We start from the raw sequence: 22330 nt of genomic DNA on the forward strand, positions 1-22330 counted from the left end.
ATTATTGTTAATACCAGACAGGAAAAGGTATACCATTTTGGAAAGATTGTTAATGCCTTGTTTGGATGAATAAGACTCTCTTGATAACTTAATGATCTTAAGCTCATATAAATTAATTTCTTCTGTTTTTCTTTTACCATTGCTAAGACCTCTGAACTTTCTCCATTCTTATTATTATCTGCAATTTTATTCCCACTTGTTTTTAAAATCTAAGGCAAAGTTGTACACTGAGGTCTTTCTCAATAGAACAATTTTAGTCTCTGTTGATTCTGCTAGGTAGCAGTTATTTATATGTAATAATCTCTTCCATAACAATATGCATTGGAAAATTCCTTTTGACAAGCCATAGCAAGCTTAATTGAGTCATGATATATACCATTAAATAATTTCCAATGAAGCAAACAGTTCTTTCCCTAAGGTGGCACATGCTTTTGCAGGGTTTCACCCAGACTATATGGCCTCACATTGTTACCACTGTTGGCCGGTGACGAGTCCTTGCTTCCCCAATGTTGAAGAATAACACCAGAAAAGCACGCCGAGGCAAGGTCAGAGTAGAAATTAGAAGTTTACTAAAGGACAGCAGAAAAGACTTCTCCCGGAGGAAGAAGGGGACCCGTGGAAGTGAGGTTGTCTCCCCTTTTTATAGTTTTGGTGATGAAATGTAGGTTGGAAGGCCCGAGGGGTGGGACACAGGTGGGCCAAACAAGTAATCTGGGCAGGAAGGACTTCATTATCACTTCTTTGGGATGGGCTATCTCCAAATCTGTTGGGGGCTGTTTCCTGGGTTCCATTAACATTTCTTTGGGGTGGACTTTGGCCTAGGACCTTTCCGGGAATTCATTAACATTCCATGAGTTGTCCTGCGTTTCCCGAATCATTATCAGCATGGCCTCCATTTTAGATTTCACTAATTTCATATGATATTAGACCCGATTTACCTAACTACACTGACTACCTAATTTTAAATCTGGCTTCAACATGACTAGAAAAATTATTATCTTCATTTGTAAAAAGAGAGGTATGGAGTTAATATGAGTCAGAAAATTAAATTTCAAAACAGTTTTATTATCTATCAAGCTTTTTTCCTCCTCAAATTTAGTAAAACTTATTTTTTAAAAGCCTTGACACTGAATTACAGGTCAACTTTTAAATGTTTTGTTTACTCTCTTGCTTAATAATTCCCCAATGAGAATCCCAAATCAATTCTCTTTAAGTTTAAAATTTATTATGTCACATAATAAGTAATATTAATAGAAACTCTTTTGTTAATATAGTATTTCTGATTTTCTCCTACTGACTTTGCAGCCTAAAGCCATTCCAAATTCTGACATTACTTTTAATGTTTTCAGGACAGATGCTACTAGAGCTTTCAGCACAAGTAGTAAATTATCATCATACATTAGTTAACTTGTGAACCTTCATCTGAATATTCCTCAGATGCCCATGGGATCTGGGTGAGATTATAGCTCCAATAGTAATGGGCTTCATGCTTACTTCCCCCATGCAGTGCAGCAATAAGGCAGACAAAGGGAGATTGTAAACTATTGATCTGAACCATATAAATGGATTGAAAATAAATTGTGCTATTTGCTCTATTTGTCCCCAAAGTCAAATTTACCTAAACACGTAATGCAAATAGTACCATTCAATTGCATCAAAGGACTTCTTGGCATCAAACAAAATTGTTGCTATTGGTTCTAATTTTCTTTTTATTCCAGATGTGTTATGTTAGTCTATGCAGATTTTCTATAAGGATCCATCAGATTTGTGATTATTCAGTTATGGAGGAAGTATTCTGGTAGCTATTATTTTCTATCTACTTACACTGTATGAAAGATATTTTTCACAATATTAAGGAAGTTTAATATGTAACCTTAAATATAAACCTACATGGATACAGATAATAGGATAAAGAACTATAGGCCATTTAGATTCCAATCCACAGATAACATCTGATCCTTCAAAAATTCAGTACAAAACATGTGAATGCATTATATTTATTCATATCTATTTCTGAAACTAGTGGCTGTTTAGTGCACTAATGGAAGAAAGAACTTAACATGTTGGTAAATAACCTAAATTTTAAAACTATTTTGAAAGTAACTTAAAGCCACAGAAGGTATATCAGTTACTCCTGGCTTTTCAACTGACATTGAAAGGTTGCTCCAAATTTCCATTCTTCAATTTGGTATCTGCAAAGAAAAGGAGGGCATAAAATATCCCCATGGGAAATTTCTGGGTATTACAATCACAAGATACTCTTCTTAAGAACATACCCTGAGATATTTCAATGGTAGGTTTTTCCCCCAAGTATTGATAAGTCCTATAATGCCCTGGGAATGGGTAATTGCATAAAAATAGAAAACTGAACAATGGGGAATCCTTGTAAAGCCAAGTGATAACACTGAGATTTGCTATATTCCATATTCTGGGAGACAGCACAGTGCTGGGAGGAGGGGCTGGGCAACAGAGACAGTTTTAATATGGCTTTATTCTTTTTATTTTTTTGTACAGATATTGAACCCAGGGACACTTAACCATTGAGACACATCCTCAGCCATTTTTTATATTTTATTTAGAGACAGGGTCTCGCTGAATTCATGAGTCTGGTTTTGAACTCGTGTTCCTCCTGCCTCAGCCTCCCAAACTTCCACCACACCCAGCCTTGGCTCTACTCTTTTCTTACCAGCATAACTTTAGCAAAATACAAACAGCACTGAGCTTTAGTTTTCTCATTTACAAAAATGAGGATAAAATACTCACTATTGGCGTTTTAAAGACCAAAAAAGACAATATATATAAAGAATTTAATCAACCAATGCTCAATAAATGATGCTTCATTATAATTATTATAAATAAAGCAATATATATTTATGTAGTGTATAAATATACAGATGCATTTTAAAGTAATCATGGAAGAGTCTAATCCAATGTCACAACAACTATTCAAATTAACTTTCATGGCATTATACTAGGAAAATAACGATACTCAACAAAGTGTACTGTGAAAATTTACTTTGTAATTAAACTATACAAAAGAAATGCACTTTTTAAACCCATAGGATCTTTTTTTTTTTTTGTATTTAAAATTTTTTAGGTGTAGTTGGACACAATACCTTTACTTAATTCATTTATTTTTCTGTGGTGCTGAGGATCGAACCCAAGGCCTAACATATGCTAGGCGAGTGCTCTACTGCTGAGCTACAACCCCAGAGCCTAAATCTATAGGATCTTAAGACAGGATTTAAAATAGAAAAAAAAAAAAGAAGAAAAAAAAAAAAAGGCACAAATAATACAAAACAAAAGCAGCACAAAAACTTTTCCATTATCATTAGTCTTTGGTACTGATTCAATGTACTTGATTGGGTCTCAGAGACCTAGTTTTATTTTATAAACACATTGGTTAGATTTTTTAAAAGGTGTTAATAAAATGAAGATACAGAAAAAGTCCTCATAGGAATTCCCAGTTCTTTAAATCTGCCTACATATGCTTACAAAATAAAAAGTAGGTAGTGAGCAGATAGTCTCTAGTTTAAATATTCAGAATACAATGAACAATATAAGAGTACTCCGCTTCAGCAGAATTTCATATTTCTACAACCACAAAGTTTTTTCTTTTTTTTTAAAAAACCCTAATTTCCAAACAGATATCTTTAGAAGTATGCTTCATTGGGCTGGGGATGTGGCTCAAGCGGTAGCGCGCTCGCCTGGCATGTGTGCGGCCCGGGTTCGATCCTCAGCACCACATACAAACAAAGATGTTGTGTCCATTGAAAACTAAAAAGTAAATATTAAAAAAAAATTCTCTCTCTCTCTTAAAAAAAAAAGAAGTATGCTTCATAATTTTTCTTAATAATTGGTAAAATATGTTTGGACTCATTGAAGTAATTTTTGGAGAAAACACATGATGCAAAAATTGAAGTTAAAACCTTAAGTACACAAAAAGAAACATACACAATATTCCCAGGATATATGTAAACAGAGAGAGCCACTTAGTAAATGGTATTGGGTTTTGGTAATAGTACAATCCACTCTCATTAGGCATCTCCCTCTCATGCATTAATAAGTGACATCATTTTCTCCTATAACATTTTATAACAGAGTGAAATAAAAAGCCCCTCCAGATTGGAACTGTAAGATAATCAGATTCTGTAGTGCTCATTATGACTGCAATTATGTAACAAAACTCTCCAAATATAGTTCAGTTATTGCAGTTATTAATCATCCTGGTTTTGTTTCAAGTACTTGCTTATAGCCTGCTGGATAGACTCCATTATTCTAGAAGCTGAATGTCGAAAGTCAAAAGTGTGCATGTGAATCTGCTGTCCTAAAGGCCTTTCAACATAATTTACCCTTTCAATTTGTATTTGTGAATACAAAAAAAAAAAAAAAAAAAAAAAGAAAAAAAGGGAGGGAGGGCTAAAGCTGGTGTCAATTGAGTCACTGACCTTTGTAGTAAACAGAAGATAGTCCTTAACAGAAAACAACTTTGCAAATAAGAAACCTATTTTTTCAGAACTCAAAATTGTACTGCTTAAGAAGTTAGTCTCAGAATACCAATCAGTTCTTAGAAAAAAAGAATCTGTACATTTCATAAGGAGGAAACAGTAAGAGTGCTGGCAAATATGCATTTTTAAAGGTCCAAAGCACCAACATCATGGGTAGAATGTAGTTCTAAACATTTTATGCATAAAACCATGTATTCTAATTTAAATATAAAATGCCAAGTAGAAGACAGCAGATTTATTATAGAGAATAAACACCATCTTCATCACCTTAAATTGTTCCTACAGATATATTTCTAGGAAAAGAAAATACACCTGAAAAATTCTCAAGGCTAGATTCTAAATGCTAAAATATTAAATAAATAGGATTCCAAACAGACCAAAGGAAAATTGTTATATCATCATTTAAATATTAGCATGTGGAGAGCGTGGAAACATAAACATAATTATACATCAAAATTGTTTACAAAATTCATGTCACCGTTTTCCTGTACTCTATGATTTTTTCAATTTGGCTACATACATTGGGCCCCAGGCTTTGCCTTTATCTGGGATCACCAAAAGTCCACATTCCTGGCCAGTGGGAGCAAATGTGAAGTCTTGGGAGCAAGTCCTTGCTATTTCCCTAATGTCCACAGGCATGACGTTACTGTAGGAATTTAAAGTTTCATTGATCACATCTTGATTTTCTGCCTTGGAAAGTGTGCATGTCGAGTACACAAGTACCCCTCCAGGACGTAAGGCTTTAATTGCAGACCTACATGCAGAGAAAAATGAGAAAATAAGTTAGGTATATTGAAAGGAAACTAGGGGAAGATTATATACTTGGAACTAACCATACTCTGACTCAGAATGTAATAACTTGAGATGTTTTCTAGCAATATATCTGCTTCTTTGAAATGGCAATCAGATCAATCAAAATGGAAAGGACAAAGGAGTATATCTGACTAGTTGGTGGTTTTGTTCTTTTAGGGGTAGGAAGAAAGGGGTAAAGCATGGAAAAACTGATTTATCTTTGAGTAGATGGAAGTAAAAACAGATATTAATTGAAAGTGTACATAAAAAAATCATTGATTCCAAACTCCATTTATTCAAAGATGGGCAATCACGCAAAAAGTTGGAGAGTTTTTATCTCATAAAATGAAATAAACTATTTGGAAAAACCTAAGGCAGCCACTGGGGGGTACTGACTCCCAAACCAAAGAACTATGAATTTATTCTACTTTGAAGGAGCCTCTAGAGTAATAGCCAACTCACCATAAAGCCTATCAGCAGGAAAAAGGTCCCATCATTAAAATAAGCCTCTAATACTTTCAGTGTTTCGTTACAAAATAAAAATGTATAACCAAGGGTTTCCAGATAATTAAGGATGAGAAATGCTTACCAATGAGTAAAAGAAAGAATGCAAGCACAAGAACAACCACCACAAAATGTTACCTAGGAAGAAGCAGAAAATTCAGGGACAAAAGAGAAATAAGACCTAATATATACAGAAAGATCAATAAATGTATAGCACCTATTAAATAAAAACAGAATGCCACGAGAAAAGACCAAGACGACAGACCTTGGAAATTAAATGCATGTTTGCTAAAATATAGAATATTCTGTGGAAGTGTTGGGAAGTCAAGGTTGAAATGCTCCATTAGAACAAAAACAGACTGAAAATAGAGAGGATCAATCAAGTGGGTCATAAATTCAAACTGACAGAACCAGAAAGACAATATAAGAAATATGGGGTAGGGGTGTAAAGTTCATGAAATTATAAGAGAATTTCTCAGAGATAAAAAGGAGGAAATAACTCTTCAGATTGAAAGAACTTATCAAGAGGCTGGGACATTCATTATTATTTATTGAGCATCAATTATATGCTGTTATTGCTCTAGGATGTCAAATATGTGTGGATGAATGAATAAAATAGAACAACTTCAACAACAACAAAAATAGCCTTACCTTCATGAAAATTATATTCTGGTGATTATGTCAGGGAGACAATATAACAATGTCAGGCGGCTGAATTCCTAACACCCTCTACCTGAGAATTTGACTGTATTTGGAGACAGGTTCTGCACAGAGTTAATTAAGTTAAAGTCAAGTTATTAAGGTGGGCTCTACTCAAATATGTCTGGTGTTCTTACAAGAAAAGGAAATTTGGACACAGAGTTACAAGAGGAAAAATGTAGAAACACAGGGAAAAGAAGCTATCTAGAAGCTATGGAGAAAGAACTCAAAAGAAACTAATTCTGCTAACATCTTTATGTAAACTTCTAGCCTACAGAACTGTGATTGTTTAAGTCACTCAATGTAGTACTTCGTTAAGGCAATAAAAGCAAACTTTATACAAAGTTTATACACACATAAATATACAAACACAAAAAATATATGTATCTTATATTTTATTTAGTATGCAATTGAGCAATAGGCATTATGTAAACAATTAAAACAGGATTAGGGGTGCCTGGATAGTGAGGGGATTGCAATTTTAAAGAGGACGGTCAGATAGGATGTCCCTTCAGAATGTGACATTTGAACAAAGACCTGGGAGGTAAGGAAGTGGATCAAGCAGATATCAAAAGGGAAGACCACTGTACACCAGAGAAATAAGGAATAAATATGGTTATGAAAAGAGGAAGCCATCTGTGGCTGGGGCAGGATGAGCTAGGAAGTGGTGTGAGATAAGATCAGAGTGAAGAGAGGGCGTAGAGGGTCCTGTGGAATACTGCAAAAACTTTAACTATGTAATGAACAAAAAGCAACCACATTTATGATATATCATTCTTTTTTTAAAAAACATTTTTTAGTTGTAGTTGACACAATACCTTTATTTTATTTATTTATTTATATGTGGTGCTGAGGATTGAACCTAGGGCCTCACATGTGCTAGGCGAGCACTCTACTGCTGAGCCACAACCCCAGCCCCTGATATATCATTCTTACATTTCAAAACTTCAAGAATAAAAAGAGGATATTAAATGCTTCTGGAAGAAAAATGGATCCTCATTAAAATGGATCATTTAGGGGTCCAGGAATAAGACTGGTATCAGTGGAAGAGTACGTTTCAAATCCAGAGAAAAAGTAATTTAAAGTGAATTCCATTTGCAGCCAACTCATCAAATAAATATGAAGAATACAGGGATATCTGCTAACTCAGAATTTTTACCTACAGCAAAATGAGGAGGTAAATCAAAGAGGAGGAATGTGATCCAGAAAAAAAAAAAAAAAAGAACCCAACATAGGATAGAAAGGAAGGAAATGAAATATCTAAAAGAGCTGTGTGAGAGGGCTGGAAGGCAACTACTCCAGACGGGAAGGAACAGAGTTTTCTAGAAAGAAAGGAGAGGAGCAGAAGAAAACAGATGAAATGACTGAGAATATAAAAAATTGAAGATTTGGTACACAAATCTGTAGAAAGAGATTGACTGATTTTCTCATCTAATTTTGTTCTAGAAAAATTCTCCTTTCAGTGGTACTCCAATAATAATTTTAAATGAATAGAGAAGGAAACAGTTTGAAGACACTACTCCATCCTATAGTGAATAGTTTGTAGAATTAGACAACATATATACCATATTTAGAGTCACTCTATAGAATGATACTCATAATTCAATACAGATTATAAAGTCACAGAAAGAATACTAGCAATGTTGACAACATGAAAATAAAAGTAACACCGTAAGGTACTGAAAAGTGCAAGGTAGAGAAATATGAAAGGGGGGGGGGGCATGTAAATATTCTTACTTTACAAAAACAGAAGCCAAAAGACAATGCCTCTATTGTTTTAAAAAAGAGAATAAAGGTTCAAGTGTACTTAAGATAAACTTTCCACTACGATAGAACTAGAAATGTAGTTCTAAATATATAGAGCTGACTGAGGGAGAAATGGATTATAGCATGAGAATACACAATACAGGGTGGTATATGTAAAATAATTCCTAGCAAGAGGTCTGCAGTCAACATCTACAGTTGATAAAGGATAAACATGTTATTTACAGATTTAGCATGACCTAGAGAATAAAATTAAGATCAGAAATAATTAGAAGTAGTTGTTTTGAGTAGTAAGACTATAGGAAAAGAGGGAGTGCAGGGAAAAATCCTCTTTAACCAGGTGTTCATTTATATTTTTATATTTTTACCCGTGGGATTTATTTCTATAATAATAAAAATGGAAGGGGAGATCTGACAGTAGGATAAATATCAGCCTTTTCCCACAGAGGTCAGTTATTTTATTTTGTTGTAATTTTGACTGTTAGGGATAACCTCTCTGAAGAACATATTCCCTAAGGTTTCATATAATCAAAATTTTATGGTATCCAGAATTTCCATGTATTCACTTATTGATTAAAATATGTGGGAAGTACTGCCATGGAAAGCTTACCTTTCAGTGTTTGTTGTTGGTCTCTAAAAATAAATTTTAATATGTATCTTCTTATTTCTTACTATCCTCTAAATATAGCTCATGGAAACAAAAAAGGCTCTTATTTATACCTTAAGGATGTGAACTCTCAATAAGATAACACCCTGTAGTAAGAATAATGTCCATATCATAATCATCTGAATTTGTAAATATGTCAAACCCCAATCCCAGAACCTATAAAAATGTCACGTTACATGAAAAGAAGGCATTTGCAGATATGACTAAATGAGGAATCCTATGTTGGGGAAATTATTCTGGATTATCTGAGTGGACCCAATATAATCACAAAGGTTCTTATTGAAAAATCAGCCTCTACCTCAGAGCAAAGCCTGTCCAAGGAAGGGACATGACCTTTGTCCTTGGAAAAACCCACAGAGCACTCCTAGGCACATTCCCACCCTGCTAAGTTGTTTATCTACAAATAACAGGAGAGATCTGCTGCACCAGGTGTCCCTGACTCAGTCAGGCTAGGTGGAGATCCATAGCAACCCCCTAGCAGTCACCAATCAGCATGAGACAGGGAAATACCTGGGATGCCAGATGACCCTCCCAGTAGTTTATGGTAGTTGATAACCTGTTGGGAAACCATGTAGTTCAGCACGTACACCCCTCTTGGCTTAAACCAATCAGTTCAAACGAATACTCCTTTTGTACTGACCAATCACCCCTATCCAACTTGTTCCTGCCAGTGAATGTGCTAATCATGTTTTAGAGTTGTTATTTGATTTTCCCGCGGTATGTGATGATTTGCTATGATGTATGTGAAGTCCCTGCCCTCTCCAGAGAATGTATAAAAATGCTGCAAACCCTGGGCTCGGGGCCTCTCAGCATCACCATTTGCTGTGTGAGAGGTTTTACGGCCTAGGCAGCTCTCAATCACCTGTTCTATATAGAGCAGGCATGTTGGGTTCTGCCAAAGCCGCTTCCAACTTTTCTGTCTGGGCCCGGAGAGCAATTGGCGTGAGTACACAGTGTCCTGAATCCCGATCTGCCTCGGATGCCTGGAGGTGGATGAAAGAGTTTGGAACAACTGCGGAATTCCGGTCTGGGCTACACTCAGACGTATTCCTAAGGTCCTTTCTCTTGAGCCCCCTCCCGACAGCCCTCAGGGGTATCTAGGGTGATTGGTAGATGAATGGCACTGAGGGAAAGCCCCAATCACATTTGCCTCCATATGGGCTACGCAACACTCCCAACCCCGCATCCATTCCTCCTGGATGCTTCCCTTCCTTCTCAGGTCAGAAATGTTAGCAATTCAGGTTGTAGGACTGAGAAAGACATAAGATAATTAGTAAAATCTGCCCAGGTTCTCTAAGGTGCATAGATAACTTTCAATAGTCTGTATTACCGCCCCAATGTTTAAAATGTGCTGTGTTCCTTAAGCTGCTAAGAGAGGCATTTTTAGAAAGAAAAAAAAAAAAAAGAATCAAGAGAAAAATTTGGGCAGATCAAAGTACATACCCCCTTCCTCCTTCAAGACCTAAGGCAGATAAAAACTGACTCTACTGGAAAGTTAGGAGATATGCCAGATTGCCTGGGATTGGATCTATCCAAAGGGGCTAATCCTGTAAGTAAAAGGTGAGACTGAGGAATTCCCAGCAGCTGCCAAAGCCATTTTCGATTTGGGGAATTTCCTCATTCTTTCCCTGCATTGTAAGGATTACTCCACCTGAATGCAGTAAAATCAGTCACACTGAGACCCTTGATTTTACACCTATAGTTGCCCCTATGTGAGAACATCTGGTCCACTCATGGGGAAATCTATGGTGCCACTGATAGGAGTCATAATTAAATGAGAGTTAAAAACCTGGAGAGATTTTTCTCTTATCTGGTCTGTCTGTTTTGATTTTTATTGTAACAATTTGGTATCTAAATGAGTTTGAAGCATTGCATAATCTTGCAGTTAAAAATTGGGTTTAAGTAATTGTTTAGTTTGAGATTTCAGATAGTTCATGCTAGAAAACTTAAATACTTAGGATAAAAAATTAAAAAACTCTACTTCCAAGTTGACAAGTAACTCCCAATCATTTAGTTTTATTTTTTCATCAATTTTTGAATTGGGTAGCCTGAAAAGATATCACTAGGTATACCAGTACATTAACTTGGGCAAGGATAATAGATTATGATATCTGTTCCCCTCAGTGTGTAAGATTCAGAAAAAAAAAAAAAAGTGTTAAATTAAAACGTTGGTCTGGCTTATTGAAATGACATTAATTAGCAACAGTCTTGGGAATTTTCAAAGCTTAATTTTGGATATACATGGTAGTGTGTGGTTCTCTTTTAAAATTTTTTCAGGTGATTTAATGTAACTTAATACTACTTTAGGAACTTCAGAACAAAGAAAGTAGCTTAATGATCCTGAAGGAACTTCTTCTGATGGTGGCTTTTATATTATCAAGAAAGATCCTATTTTCAGTTTTGTGTGAGCAAGTTTTTCTAGTGTAGAAAAATGTAAAAGTATAAAATTTTGTAAATTGTATCTTACACTTGTATCATAATTTTCAACATCCAAACCTGAAAATTGTGACTTACAGTTAAAATGCCTTAGGCATGAGGTTTCTGCTCAGAATTCCAGTTTTCCCAGTTCCTTCCAGACCTCAGCCAGGACTTAAGTTGATATGCAAATAGAAGAAGCCTGGAGCTCTGGAGACAGATCTGAGGCCCAAGAAAAAAAAAAAAAAAAGAGTAAAAGTGTCTTTTTATGGGAACTCAAACTAGATTAAACCAAAGAGTAAATTGTATGGCATTTACTAATTACTGGCCGGTCAATTTTTTCTAGGACTTTTGCTTTTTTCTTAGATTCTGTATTTTTTTTGAGCTCATGATTTTGATCCTACAGACAAGTTAATGTTTCTCTGATAAGTTCTATTTTTGATCAACTGGAGTTTTTTTTTAAACATTGCAATGAGATTTCACCTGAGAAAGCTACAAGGCCTTTACTATTGTGTTGTGTTACACTTGTGTTACGTGTTGTATGTCGGTATGTCTGTATGTGTGTATGTCCATATATCATGCAGTGATATGACAATTGACAGATGAGGAGCGCTCATGAAAAATTTAAAAAATGGATCCAAATATCTTTGATTCACGTGATTCAAATGGTTCAATTTAAATTGGGTAAACAGATAAAAGTAAAGATGTCTTTAAAATTAAGCTTATAAGTTTTTCTAGGTGCTCAAAAAAAACCTAATAAAATGTTGATGTCTATGAAATAATCTGCCTAAATTCAAAAATTTACAAGTATTGTTTCAAAATGTGAACAGAAGGAGGTTAACAGATGAAAAAGAGAAACTAGAAGGTTCTAGGTATGGATTTAATAGAGGGAAAATGTGTTTCTGGATAAGAGAGTCTATGTGATTAAGTAATTAAGAGGGTTTAAGTAAGTGATAAAGAAGGTGTGTAAGTTGGTTATATGTGTAAGTTTTTGAGCAAGTAATCTTAAAAGAAATTAAAAATTATACAACTATGGTTAAACAACATTCAATATTGTAATGTTATTTGTTTAAAAGCTAAACTTGGTTAATATAAAATCATCAATGTAATTATGGTGCTATTAATGTGTTCATATCTTCCAGGTATACAAGTCTGTAAGGTAGAAGCTTCAAAAGAGCATTATATCAAGCTGGTGTTCTAAAGTTGTATGGTAATTTTAAGCTTAAAAAGAAAAACATGTTGGAGATTTATTTATATCATTTGTGTTCTCTAACTGGACTTGTTATCAATAAGATATGTAAAGTTCTATGTTACTTTTTACACTGAGATACAATTTAAATGTATTTTTAAGTTAATGAGAGCTTAATCTGCGTGAAGGTTTTATTGCAAAACACAAAAGTACATTACTTCTTTTCTACAAAAGGTTAAAAGCTTTAAGCCTTTCTTTAATTCATGTTTTAGATGTGATATTATATTGTGTTAGCTAATATTCATGTGAACTTGAGCAACAATTTATGTAGGCTTTGTAAAATGATGTCTAAAAAGCAAAGATCAGCTTCAGAACTACAGTACTTAGGATTTATGAAGAACCCCACCTTATCTGAGATAAGGCTCTGTGTCCCATCTCACAACTATGAAAGAAGTAGGCCAGATTTCAGTACAGTTAAAGTTGTGTCCAAAAGTTGGTTTTTTGTCACGATTACCAGGATCTCAAACAAGGGATTATAATGTATAACTCTGCCAAAATTCTAGGTAGCTATTACATGAACTAAATATGTTTTTACTCTTGTTAATTTTATTTTGTAGTTTTCTTATAAATGATCTAAAGATTGCCTGTTAATGTTTTGCAGAGGTACTGATTTAAGAACACACAACCTGGGTTAATTTAAGATAAGGAGTTATCACCTACAGGATAGAGAGATAGACATTAAAGCCCAGTTCTCTTAATATAAGGCTGTTGAAACTTATTTGCTGGATGTTTAAGATTAAATTTTAAAATTAAAGTTAAATGAAAAGGACCAAGAAAACCAATATTTGGCTCTTGCCCTCTGAGTCAGTCTGAATCCAGGGAACAGGGGACTTCTCCAAGAGCTTTGCAACTCTGGGCCACATAACCTCCCGATCAGGGAGATTAATGAGACCGCTGGAAGACAGAAAGCCAATCAGTGCATTTGCTGTGAAGAGGAGGGTCATCAGAAAAGGAAGATATCCCTGGTGCTTCCAAGGGAAGCCACATGGTCAAGCAAGGTCTGGACCCATCCTAGCGCAAATGGCACTAGCAGAACTGAGAAGCTGCTGTAAGTTCCCCCAGGACTCCCAGGGAAACTCAGCTGACTCTTAACAATAGATAGAAACAAAAGTCAGTTCGACTTGCTTCATCTTAAACACTTAGCAAAGACAGTCAAAGCCAAAACACAGCTATTCCTGGACATTTTAAATAATAATAATAGTTAAATGTAACTTCCATGAATAAGTAAACTGGAGGCTGCAAAAGAGATTCTTAGGTAGGAATGCCTGATAACTATCAAAAGAAACTGCCAGAGTAGTTTTAGTTTAAGGCCCACAGATATTCTTAACCTACACAGGTAGGCTTGGTGTTTGCTAGTATGAGTATCCAGCCCTAAGTAACAGAATTAAAGATTTCTCTATTAGACACAGGTCATACTAGTAAAAGGACTTTGCAAGATCAGATGACATTAAATTATTAAACTGTATCTTAAGGGGAAGGACATCTGTAACCCTAAAAGTTAAATGTTATGTTTACAGTCCTGGTAACTGGGTATGTTAAAGCCTGGTGAGGGAACTTATGTACAGTGACATATTCCAGCTGCTGCAACACTTATTCAGTACTCATGGTTTTTGTTTCTCTCATAGAAGCACCCATCCCCAGATGACAACCTGTTTTTCCCCAACAGACCTCAAATGGGACTGACTTCTAAAAGGGAACTCATGTCCCCCATGTCGTCGTCTCCCACATCGTCCATCGTCCCCCATGTCATCGAGCCCCCTCATGTTCAACACCCCTTTTCAGCCTGAAGCAGCCAGAACAAGCCGTCGCCCCTTCTTACCCCTTCTCCTTACAGCAATAAAGTTTCTAAAATTAGAGGACATAAAGCCAGAAATGGATAGGCAGTGTAGATAGGTAAATCAAGTCAGGTTGGATCTAGAAGGCCAATTTTAAGTGAGTTTGGGAAGTTGAAGACTGTCCCCTGAGGATTACAGTTTACTAAGATGTAGAGCCTGCCCAAATAGGCCCCCAACTGAGGAAACTGGTAGTCTTCGGGGGTCCCGAATTCGAGCATAACACTTATAAGTGAAAGAGAGAAGGGTTCAAAAGAGATGTGATGATGGAAGTTAAGGATGGAGCTACAAGATTTCGGGCCAAAGAGAAAGAGTGAAGGTATATGAGCTATTTCTAAAAGCTGACAGTTAAACAAACAAAACAACCACCCCCCCTCCCCCAAAGGGATCTTCCCTAGAACTTCCAGGAGGAATTAAGCTCTGAAAGCACCTGGATTTTAGTCCACAAATACCCATTTTAAAATTCTGAACTCTAGAAGTGTAAAGGCAATAAATCTGCATTTTTAATCCACTAAATATGTGGTATTTGTTACATCAGCAACAGGAAACAAAAATACACCTGGTGATGGCTACTTTTTTGTTTGTATTATAGTAAGGCATATGTGGACTTTGCTAAAATTGTGTTAGTTAGAAATATACTCATTTTGAATATTTTCTACTGACTAACAGCAATGGGTCTGAGATTTTTTAAAAAATTTTACTCTGCTGTACAAGAGATCTATATTTTATTTGAAGGCAGGTATCTTTAAACTACCATTAAAAGGATTTATTTTGGTCTTAGTTCCATGGTTAGCAAAGCCAGTGCTTAATCAAGTAAGTATGATTTTTTTTCTTCTCATTAAAGTTGCATAGAAGTACATAAAAGCTTCATCATTTACAAACAATATGTTCCTGGCTTGATGCAAATTTAAATTAATTTCTATAATGTTGCCAGTGTTGGCTGATTCTTCTGCTTTGTTTTCATTCCAACATTCATAATTTATCTTTCTAAAATTAGGTTGGTATAACTTAACTGCTCACTTTAATTTCTAAGCAACAAAATTATGTGTAGAAATACAAAGGCTTTCTTTTTTTTCCCTTCTTTTTTTTTAAACAAATTGGGATAATCTCAAAATCCTAAGGTAAAATGATAATAATTCCTATCAAATGATTATTGCTATTTATTATAGCTGGTTGTTGTTTAAATACTATTTTATCTTTTTGCATCTAATAGTTATGGATTTCAGAGGTACTATACGTTTGTATTTGAAGATCAAGAACAGCAGACAACCTGGAAAAACAATTCCAGAGTTCATAGCTAAGCTTCTTCTACCAAGAATTATCGTCTGCATTTTTCTTATGAATTGAACAAATGCATATTGAGTTCCACCACCAGTTTTGCAGCAAGTATAAAACTATCTTTAGAATTAGAATTTATCAACACACACAGTAGTTTCCTCACTTTTAATACAAAAATGACAACAGAAACTTAATTTAAGGCTAGAATGTTTAATAATTATCAGTTCAATGATTTAAAGATCTGGTCTTTGTTTCCAATAAAAATTAAAAGATGTGTTTTATAATATACTAAATGAAAACACACTCCTAAAATACAACTACCTAAATATGCAGGATCCTGCCAGGAGAACAAATCATTGGCTTTCACCACAATTTACTAATTTACACATGCAGCAAAATCATAAACAAGAAATGAATAAGCATTATAATAAGCATCATCCAAATTATCAACAAAGGACTATTGTAGGGCAGTTAGAGGGATGGCTAGTTGTTTAGGGAGAAAAATGATTCAGTCAATGCAAAATAAAGACACTAATTAGTAGATCTTAACAAACCAACTAAGAAACTTAAAATTCTGGAGAGGGGAAAGGCATTTAGAAATAAAAAATATCTGAATAATAAATTCTGGCAAAGCAGTGATATTACCACATAAAAAGACAAAGCAAGAGAAGAAAAAAAAGATATGCTAGTTTGGGGTCTGGTGGAAGGCAAAGGGATTCTCTATCTTGTATAAATTTATATGCTATGCAGTTATTGTTTTCTTTTTCAATAAGAGGAAACAACTAACTAAGCAACACCCATTTTGGTATATTAGTACCCTCTGCTAACCTTCTCCAAATGACCAGCATCCCTTTGCTTTTTCTCAATGACTCAAAGTTTCATGGTTTAACAAGATCCTGAAATTGTGATATCATTTACCTATGCCATACCCACTAATCATATTCCATGAGATTACAAAAAACCAAGTTGTATGAAGACTGATATTATTCACAAGTAAATAGCAGCTTAATTATTGGAATTTTCTAATCTTGATAACAGGAACTTCCTAACCATACTTAAAAGCAGAAGTTAGGAAAGGATCTCGTGATTAACTGTAGCAGAAGCAAAAGTACTGTTTGATCAGAATAGGTGGGTTGCTAACCTAATACTCTAAATTCCAATTACTAGTCTTCATTTTGAAATCCCTAATGAGAACTGGTAAACATTATCCTGGGATATATCTGAAGATTTTATATATGCAACGATTGAGCAAAGCTTGCAGAAGCAATACTAAAGGAAGTTCCCTATACATATAGTAAAGGGAAGTGATACAGGTGTTAAATTGTGTTGAAATCTGCAAATGAACTGTGGGTGTGTCTGAGCCATCTCTAAAGCAGAGGTAGGCCCTTGTAATCTCACAGATCTCAGACTGCTTCCTTGCTTTGGCAGAGGTCCTGCTCAAAGAGAATTCTATGATACCCCATAATTTACTGGCTCAGGCAGTCCTAGGCTCAAACATAACTTTGTGGAGGTAGAGAGACACCAGTGGCCAAACTAGCCTTGTGGCGCCAACTGCCTGGAGGAGGAAGAATTACTGCAAAAGTGATCAGTCCACAACCAGGCCAACTTTCCCACAGCTTCTGGCTTCTTGTTTACCTTGAAGAATCCCTCCTCATAATAAATTCCTTTGGCGTTTCACTATAAATAAAACATTAGGGGGCTTTTTCCCTTTGTTAGGATCAGACCCATTAGGTCTCTTCCATCCATCATTCCCCCCGCTTCAAAAATATTTTCTGTGTCTTTTGCTTTATTTCCTGATATTACTTTTCAATTCCAGCTGATCCGTACCTCCAAGGGTTACCTATTCTATCCCCGTGCAGGTTGTGGGTGACAATATTGTGTGGCAATTCTGTTTTCTTTAAAAGTGCTTCCCCAAGCTTTGCTTGATAGTTTATAAATATGTAAACTATTTATATATATAAAATATATATGTTCTCCTCAGAAGCCTCCCACACAAGTGCTGATCAGGTCCAACCCCTACTTAAAATATAAGATTCTATCTCATAACACTGCTGTAGTAAACAAAGCTGATTTTGATTAAGAATATAGTATACATTATAGTGCGAAATGCTTTTAACACCAAGTACAACTAACAGAGAAAGAATGATAGCATTCTAGTCACAGAATATCATCCAGAAACCCAGCTGCTTGATGGGTTATATACCTTTCCCCAAATCTTTGGTTGTCTTTCATTATATTTTGGAATTAAGCTGAAATGCATTTTGTGTTTGGACCATCTAGTTAACAAAGCAGCTAACAAAAACAACAATAACAATAACAACAACAAAACCAAAGCATATTCCTACAAAGGAAACCATTAAATAGAATATAATGTTAAGGCTAGGCACAGTGGTGCATACCTGTAATCCCAATGGCTCAGGAGGCTGAGACAAGAGAATTGTGAGTTTAAAGCCAGCCTCAGCAAAAGTGAGGTGCTAAATAACTTAGTGAGAACCTGTCCCTAAATAAAACACAAAATAGGGCTGTGTATGTGGCTCAGTGATCAAGTGCCCCTGAGTTCAATCTCCAGTTGCCCTCCTCCCCCAAATATAATGTTAAATTTTCCTCATTTAGAAATAGAGAATCCTTAATAGATTTTTGGGAAGTTCACAAAGTATACTTTGAATGATGCTTCAGGTCTACCTCAGATCTAGTATCTCTTATATGTCTCTATGAAATCCAAAAAGCTTTCAAATCCACAATTTTTTGTTTGTTTTAAAGTTTATGGTAGATTCATTTGCCTTGTCATATAACTATTCACAGGTTTTGCTGGAAAAGTATTAATAAGTTTGATTGTAGGGTGTTGCTCTAGACCCTAATGAGGTAAGGGGGCTATATAACTGAAAAAATCTGGCCTCAAAGGTTTTGAACACTATTTTAGACTTCTGGTTTAGATTCAAATGAGTTTTACTACAGAGTTGCATAAAGTCACTTCTGTAATACATCTGCAAGTAAAATTAGCCATGTAATTGTTCAATGAATGCTTTATTTAATTACTTTTTACAAGCAAACTATATAAATGTTAACTTTTTAAAATACCAGAAAGGGCTGGAGTTATTAGTTCAGAGGTAGAGCACTTGCTTCCCTAGCATTCATGAGGCTCTGGAATCAATTCCCACCACTGAAAACAAAAACAGGGACAAAACAAACCCATTTTGTGTTTCAACAGTAAAGCCAGTTTTCAAGGTATTTATCTTATCTTTCCCCAAATTAAAAGCTTTGCTTTTTAATGAAATTTTCCATCTTTGAAAGATCTACTTAAAGCCAGAGAATCAATTTCTAAGAACCATTTAAAATACTGGCTTAGGAACAAGGTGAGAATGTGCTTCTTTCTCAGCACAAGAAGAAAGACCATCTTTACATTTCCAGATTAGTCCATAGAACAACTGATCTAGTGAATAGGGGAATAAAGAAAAACAACTGCTTGAATTTAATACCTTAGAAGGAAAAGAGTATTATTTTAATGACAGTGTTAGTTCAATGACCTTGAAAAGCTGAAGCAAAACAAACAGATGAACTAAAATGTCTTGGAACCCTGACAGCTGTCAAAGTTCCAAAGGGAGTATAATTCAAAATTGAACCAAAATATAAAGGCGATGCAGATGTCCTATTTTACCTATGGTAAATCTCTTGAGTCCTTAAAAATGTTGTTTTTATAAATAGCAATTAAAGCTACCCAACACATTTAAAAACTATTAATTCCCCCTTTTCTGATCTATTCTTCTGGTGCTTGATTAGAAAATTTGGCATTATGTTGGGAGGGTCAGTGTTAATTAGATCACTAAATTTAACTGTTTTCTGCATTGAAAAAGTACTAAACCTCAACTGTAGGGCAAAGAACTATTAGCATAGCAACAGTGCCATCTTTTGATCAAAGCAGAAAGTGGACCCCCCATCGATTAATTCCTCATGACTTATCATCTGGAGATAAACAACTGCTTTTTACATCAACCTTGTAACATATTTGAAGCTACAGTCCCTGTCTTGCCTACAATTTCTGGTGCACAAGTAAAGGAATCATAGATGTCTGTCCTTGTGAAAACTTAAAATTATAGTTAAATAATACTATTGTTAATATATTTACTCCTCATCTTTATTCATATCCTTCTATTGACATTACAGTATCAAGGACTCAGTACCATACTGCTGGATATATATATGGAAAAAGGGAAGAAATCAAATGAGAAAGACTTAAGGATTCCTTTAATATCATTAGCAAGCTTTTCCCCCTCATCTTAGTCACTTGAACATTTTTTTAAAGTATTAAAGTGTTAATATTAGTAATATAAAAAAGTGTATGAAAACTACCAGTACTATTTTTATCTTGGTGTTCAAATGGTGGTTAAGCCAAGTTCAAAACCAAAAAGGTGAAATTCTTCCCTCCAGAGGACACTGGATACACTGTACATACTCTTCCATGAGGAGATCTTTGCTTTTTTTTTTTTTAAATTACAGACCCAGAATTTATTTTATACCTTGTTTTTTTTATTTTTATTTTTATGTGGTGCCAGGGATTGAACCCAGTGCCTCATGCATGCTAGGCAAGCACTCTACCACTGAGCCACAACCCTGGCCCCCCCATGTGGAGATCTTACTCTGTTTAGAATACAATAGAATGTTTCTGAATGAAAGGGGATGGGGATTTGGCCCAGGAATGAAAAGACGCTGATTCCTATGTTAACTGAGTGAAGGAAATGTGACCAGCCTAATTAATACCACTACCTTATTTTATTTGTTCTTAAGGAGTACTTCACATATATTCTTATTAAAACCTTATGAGGTTAAATGTACAAGGTAAATAGTATGACCCAATTTATCAGACTAAGGGTCACAAACTCTTGACTTGCTGGAATTTACACAGCTAATTAATGTAGCACAAAGACTGCCCTGCCACCCTAATCTAATACCAGAAAAAGGACTACAAGCTTTACTTACCACTGCTATTTGCCCTGAAGCAAACGTTATAACTGCTAAAATAAGTATGAAATCTGGGACAATAAGACCTAGGAAGCTGCATGCATATATTTTATCATCCAAATTGCCCCAAATACTCATGGAAGGTAAAGAATCACTACATACTTGCTGGCTCTTTTAACATAAAGAAAACTAATAGGTCTGAAGCAATGACCTGAAATCCTGGTTACCTGTCTTTTTATACAGCATAAAATTCCCACCAATAAAGTGCTGCCACAAAGCATTATAATGAGGTAAATTAAAGCAAATGTCCTATGCTAAGGCATAATTTGTGCCTGTTTATCACAGACTGACATCTAAATGATAGTTTTGAAGAATTTTAAGTAATCAATTCAATAGTTAGAAACTCAAAAAGTAGCCCTTTATTAAAATGCCAAGTAGATTGGAGTGATTTGGTAATTGTTGTTAATAATTATTCCAAATTCCATGATTTGGTAATTCATTTAACCATATTTTGTTTCCATAACTATAAAATGTTGATGGAAATATTAATCTTCCTCAGAAGCTTCCTGATAAGTGCAGACCCAGTCTATAATAAAAGACTTATTATTAGTCTCCATCTTACCATATTGTTTGTTTCTGTCATTCGTCCTCAACCTCATGAAACTTTCTCCCACATTAGCTTTCTGACTCTACTCTTACTTCATTCATCCGCTTCTCTGAAGTTCCCATTCAGCCTTGTTATAAACAACCCTATTCTTCCTCTTTTAAATATCAGTCCTCCCTACAACTTTTATTCTTAGTTTACCTTGACAGGTGTTTTATGTGTCATCTAATTCAATTCTTCAATTAATTTCTGAGATATAAATTATTCTTTTCACTTTGTAGACAAGAAAATTAAGGCAAGAGAATTAAGTAAATTGTATAGAATCACTTAAGAGGTTATCCAAACCAGGATTCAAATTCAGGCAATGTAGCTTTACAGTCTATATATATATATATATATATATATATATATATATATATATATATATATATATATATATATATCATTTTCTCCTTCCCACTTCAGAATCAATCACCAAATTCTTATCTTTTGGGGGGTGGGGAGGGGTGGGTGGGTATCGGGTATTGAACTCTGGGGCACTTGACCACTGAGCCACATCCCTAGTCCTATTTTGTATTTTATTAGAGACAGTGTCTCAGTGAGTTGCTTAGTGCCTCTCTAAATTGCCAAGGCTGGCTCTGAATTTGCAATCCTCCAGTCTCAGCCTAAGTTCGCCTCCTGAGCCCCAGGGATTACAGATGTGCGACACCGTACCCGGCCCAAATTCTATTTTTTTTCTCCACTGAAAATGTCTTTCAAAACTGACTGCATCACTATTCCCCTCCCATTCACTCAGTTAAGACTCTGTGATCTACTTCTTGATTATTGTAAAATCTTTCAAATTGGTTTTCTTGCTAATAGATGTTCTCTTGTTTATTCCAATTTGTGGCAGACACTGCTGATTATTCTTCAATATCTGTTCTCACTTCCTTAGGTAGTGATGGAATTTTTAATTGGTTATATACCTAAGGCCAGTTTCTTAAATTGCTTTGTGATAAAAATATTCATATATCTTAGTCTGATCCATGAGATGTGGAAATTATGTGAGTGATGCTTTTCCCC

The 22330-nt window shown here is 35.1% G+C and overlaps 1 protein-coding gene across 2 annotated transcripts in view; it reads right to left on the reverse strand.

Moving 5' to 3' along the window:
* Positions 1-3348: 3348 nt before the first annotated feature.
* Positions 3349-22330, reverse strand: part of Nsun3 (NOP2/Sun RNA methyltransferase 3) — a 59944-nt gene continuing 40962 nt past the window's right edge. For both annotated transcript variants that reach the window (XM_071615431.1, XM_027943165.2), the window contains one exon: positions 3349-5262. In XM_071615431.1, the coding sequence (XP_071471532.1) occupies positions 5001-5262 (262 nt within the window). In that variant the 3' untranslated portion in view covers positions 3349-5000. The remainder of the gene's footprint in view (positions 5263-22330) is intronic.

This window comes from Marmota flaviventris, chromosome 8, assembly GCF_047511675.1.
Source record: "Marmota flaviventris isolate mMarFla1 chromosome 8, mMarFla1.hap1, whole genome shotgun sequence".
Lineage (NCBI taxonomy): Eukaryota > Metazoa > Chordata > Mammalia > Rodentia > Sciuridae > Marmota > Marmota flaviventris.